Source organism: Atta colombica, unplaced genomic scaffold (assembly GCF_001594045.1).
Source record: "Atta colombica isolate Treedump-2 unplaced genomic scaffold, Acol1.0 scaffold82, whole genome shotgun sequence".
In the NCBI taxonomy this organism is placed as follows: Eukaryota; Metazoa; Arthropoda; class Insecta; order Hymenoptera; family Formicidae; genus Atta; species Atta colombica.
Window position 1 is genome coordinate 522123 of NW_017259575.1, and position 4982 is coordinate 527104.

Genomic DNA, 4982 nt, shown 5'->3' on the forward strand with positions numbered 1-4982 from the left:
AAATAGATTTATGCAATAGACAATTATGAAAAACAGGGAGCTTGGTTCAAACAAGGGATATATTGGATATAATATTTTTAGTATCAAAGCACGGTGAAAGAGATGGAAGAATTATAAAGTAGGTCTAAATTTTTTTAGTTGACGCAACTTTGCAATCTCATTATTCTTTTTAGAAATAATAGATTTATGCAAAAGATAATTATGAGAAATAAGGGAATAATATTTTTAGTTCAAAGCACAGTGAAAGATAGAATTATAAAATGGGTCTAATTTTTTTTTTAGTCAGTACAACTTTGCAATATCATTACTTTTTATTAGAAAAAATAAATTTATGCAATAGACAATTACGAGAGAAATGGGGATTTGAGTGAGACAATGAATATTAAATATGATAGTTTTAATATCAAACTGTATTGAGTAAGAGATTGAAAATAAAGTGAATTTAAAGTGTTTTAATTGGTATAACTTTGCAATATGATTACTTTTGTTTAGAAAAATTATATTCTTTAGCAATAAATAATTACAAGAAACGGGAGCGTAAGTAAGATAGGGGATGCAACGACCGCATGAAACCTGCTTCGCGATATCCCGGCTCTGAATAGCCGCGAACTGAGTAAAAACGCGTGTTTCTAAATGTCATCGGCTATATGTGACTCGGTATGCGTTAAGTATGCGCGTTATTGACCGAGCGAATGTATACGTACACGTATAACTAACCAGAGTATGGCCGAGTTTCAACGAAACATCTCCGTCGCAATTTTCCGGATCTATTAATTTTAATGAATGTTTATCAGGAGAAACATGATAAACGGCGACAGTATCTCTTGAAAGCTTTCTCTCCATTCCATACCCTTATAAATGTCCCGCGTGAGCTCATATATAAACGTTTACTTTAGCTTACTTCCTGTCAGCTAAAGTTTACACGTGTAACTACGTATATCTCGAACGTTACACGTGAAAGAAAAAGTTTTTAATTATTTCATTTTTAATTCTTAATCTCTCGAACCTACGATTATATATTCTTTAGTTAATTTCAAGCAGATTTTGCTTACAAATTCGTCACTGGTTCGATTATATAATAATTTGAATAAATAAATATGTATATAAAGCTGTAAGAAGTTGGATGCAATGAATAATTTCTTTAAATTCTCGTAAAGTCAACCTAGTCAAGTAGTCGAGGAATTAATTAGATGAAAGTGGAAGTGGAACAGCTTATTTATGTATTTCGACATAAGCGAGATAAGGATTATATATGCAAATTCATTCGTAAGCTTTCATGTAAAGCTAATATGTTTAATTGATATATGCTTGCAAGCTTCTCTAGTTAAAATTTCGTAATCACGTGAGCTGTAAATTAGTTTCTTAAGCTGTTATAGTTGTTATGTTTCAACGATTGCAGTAGTTAAAATTAGGTTTGGACAGACAGTATAATAGCACGAGTTACCCTTCAAATGTCTATGTGTCTAATTTATATATTCTATAGAAATATATTCTATATATTATATATTCTCTAGAAACATTTGACGTTGATATTGCATAAAATATATAAATACATGTTTAAATTTATCATAAACAATTAAAGCTGTTATCCAATTGCTACAACTTTATATAAACAAATTATTAGTATTCGTCAAAAAAATATGAAAGCATAAAATGTAGTAAATTGTGAAAATATATTGTAATAAAATATTCCGAAATAATTTTTATTTTAAATTGCAAAATGTTTAAGCGAAAAGAAAACAACTGAGAAAACTAAGTATAAAACTAAGTATAAACGAATATTTGAAATTTTAGTAATATTTGAGATATTTAGTAAGATTATCGCTTTTAAATAACTTTATATATAGATATATTGTCGTATGTACTGTAATAAAAATAATGAAGATAAATTCCATAAGGCGAATAAATCAATTAAATAAATGTAATGTAAAAATTTATGTAGAGAGCAGGATGCAAAAAAAACTATGTTTTATTGTGATAAAAATTTTACAAACATAAAAATAATAATGGAAAAAATAATATTTTTTGAAATATATGAAAAACACACACATTTCATCTTCACTTGAATATTCTACAATTTATAAAATCATTCGATAAAAGTTTCATTAAAATTGCATCATTCTTATAATAAACATTTATATGTCAATTTATATGCAATTCCTTTGATTTTCTCGAAAAGAACTTTGAAATAATTTTTTTTTTACAGAACTATCTACATGATTTTATTTTTGCGTGATTTCTTCCATACGATCGTTTTACGATTGCGCGCCTAAAACTCGTGGTCTCGTAGGCAATTCAGAATGATGCTTTTATCGAAGGTACATTAATGAATTTTCATCGTTTCTTAATTCCTTCGTGTATAGATTTCCCGTTATCGACTTACCCGAACGTTTCGTGTTGAAATGACCGTAGAAGCGGCTGAGGTCGATCGCCATGACGGCGCGCGGAAAAGCGGCGCAGGCCGTCAGGGCGATGCCAAGTGCAACCGCACCGTTACAGAATCTCCGTACCATCCTTGCTTCGCGAATGCGTTTACAAGTTAAGAATAGTAAGACAGGCCTTCCTTTATCTTCTTCTTTGCTCTATTGCTGCTGTGACTACAAGTCAAGTTCGGGCTCCCTCTTCCTCTCTTTCTCTTTTTCACTTTTTGCTGGAAAGGGGCTTCTCTTAATTCTCCCTGAAGAAAATCCTTGATTCCTCCTCGCGAACGCGAACCCAGTAATGTATCGTCACCCTCTCGCAAGAATCACCTACTCGCTCGCACGCTCGCTCGTTGATATCTGGTTGTATCTGGTGCGCCACCAATGACCAAGGTGTTGGAGTAACTCCTCGGGGTGGCTCGCGCAAGGTCCCTCGCCCCGAGAGCACTTGAGCACTCCGCTTCAGCTGCGCTGCGTCTGTAATTCTGTATGCGTGGGTGCGAGCGAATGTTAACGGCGCGCGGCGAGGTCGCTCTCACCACCCACTTCGTTCGGCCTTTCTCGGAATCTTTCTGGTCTCTCGCTCCCTCGGAGCCACCACCTCGCTCCCTTGCCACCTCCTTCTCCCACTTATGCCCGTAAGAAAAAGATCCCTTTTGATGGACGCTGCACAGCCACACTGTGAAGTGCGAAGTGCGAAGTGCAAACACAGTACACACCTGCGCCACGCGAACTCACCTGCGCCTGCGGCCGGCTCGCGTTGGTAGGTTGGTACTTGGGGAAGAGGAGGGGGAGGGGGAGGGGGAGGACGAAGAGGATGCGTGGGAGAGACTGGTCGACCAATCGGCCGTTGGGTTACGCTCGATACGGCCAATCGAAAAGCGCGAGATCACAGGTCTACCCTGGAACACCCACGCTTGCCGTTGCGCTCGCATCGATTTCAACCCCTCGTCGCCCAGTGGCGTAAACGAGGGATTGATAATGCATTCAACTACGATGCGTCGGAATTATTAAGATCTTCATTTTTTTTTCACCGTTGATATCTTTTACCATTGCATTAAATTATTATTAATATTTCACATAATCGGCATACTATAATATTTCCTCCTTTCTTTATCTCTCTCTTCTCACCAAGTATGTTTCCTCTTATCACGCTCCGTTCCCAACTCGCTGTTACGCTCCTACTTTCTCAATAGGTAACTTTCGCTTGTCGTTACAAGCGTATACTTTTAAGCGCCCGTGATAATATGTCGACGTTTAGTAATTTTATAGCGAATCCGCTGTTATCTAATTGAGAATCATCGTCATTACTCGACGTCGTGAATAATAGCTTCTCAAATGGCGCGCGATACTTTGGCTGCATCTTCAAATGAGATTGAATAAATAATCGTCACGTAATGTCGAGTAATACCGTTTACTGCAATAGAACATCGCAATATCGATTACTTTCAATCGCAAAGAATGAACGCCCGGAATTTGCGTAGATTATTCAGCGCGATATTCTAAATAAATGAAGATGCGTACTACGTTAAACACAAGAATATATATTCAATATATGTATATTATTACGAAACTGTTAATAATAATTTTGCAATAGTCAAACTCCAGTGATATATTTCTACAATCGAAAAAGTTTATTGAAAATTGAAAAAAAATCTGTTATTTTATTCTTATAAATTCTATGAATTTAACCGTATTCATTTGTTATTTTAATCAAATGTAATTTGACTAATTTTTTCTTCTTTTATCTTTTCTTAACTTTATACATATAGAATAGCACGCGATAAAAAGAAGAGGTACGCATCAATGTTGATAAGAAACTTCGATAAAAAAAAAATAACAAATATATTGTATCCGACCGATAAAAATATAAACGAATAATACAATGTATTTTCTTGATATATTATCATAATTCGTAAAATTTAAGTATCTCAATATTCTAGTGATATATTTCTATCGTCGAAAAGATTAAAATTTATTGATGTAAAAAAATTATTCTTTTTTTATATATGAAATTATTCTATTAAATTAAACAGAAAAAAATCTGTTATTTTATTTTTATAAATTCTATAAATTTTTTAATGTATACATTTGTCGTTTTGACAAAAAATTTTTATTTCTAATTTCCTTTTTTAATCATTTTCTATGAAACAAACGTTCTATTTTTTTATCATAAAAATTTTACTATTTGGTAATTGATTATCATATTGATTATTATATAATTTTAAAACTATTATTTTATATAATTCAACATAATCAACTTCTTCATCGAGACTTCTATTCTGCAATATAAATTTAATCTTATACATTTTTTACTCGAAGTAAACGCAATTGAGCAAAAAATTTATTAATGAAACAGTTCTACAACAGGCTATTAAATTTGCATGCTGCATTGCTGGTGCAAAAATAGGATTGAGAGGATATGATTGCCTTGATATAATTTCTAGTGATATTTTATGATAGAATTTTTTAGAAAATTAGCAGAATATATTATTGAGGTTTTTAATTTAGGCTTATAAACAATTATATTACATATGTAACTACATTTTATATACATTATAT

The 4982-nt window shown here is 33.1% G+C and overlaps 2 protein-coding genes across 2 annotated transcripts in view; both read right to left on the reverse strand.

The window, feature by feature from the left end:
* The window catches only part of LOC108692739 (IDLSRF-like peptide), a 7172-nt gene extending 4041 nt beyond the window's left edge, over nt 1-3131 (reverse strand). Inside the window, exon 1 of the mRNA XM_018201139.1 lies at nt 2384-3131. Within this exon, the coding sequence (XP_018056628.1) occupies nt 2384-2513 (130 nt within the window). The 5' untranslated portion in view covers nt 2514-3131. The remainder of the gene's footprint in view (nt 1-2383) is intronic.
* LOC108692732 (short-chain dehydrogenase/reductase family 16C member 6-like) overlaps nt 2747-4982 on the reverse strand; it is a 5792-nt gene continuing 3556 nt past the window's right edge. The window contains exon 8 of the mRNA XM_018201125.1: nt 2747-3086. Coding sequence (XP_018056614.1) covers nt 2747-3086 — 340 coding nt within the window. The remainder of the gene's footprint in view (nt 3087-4982) is intronic.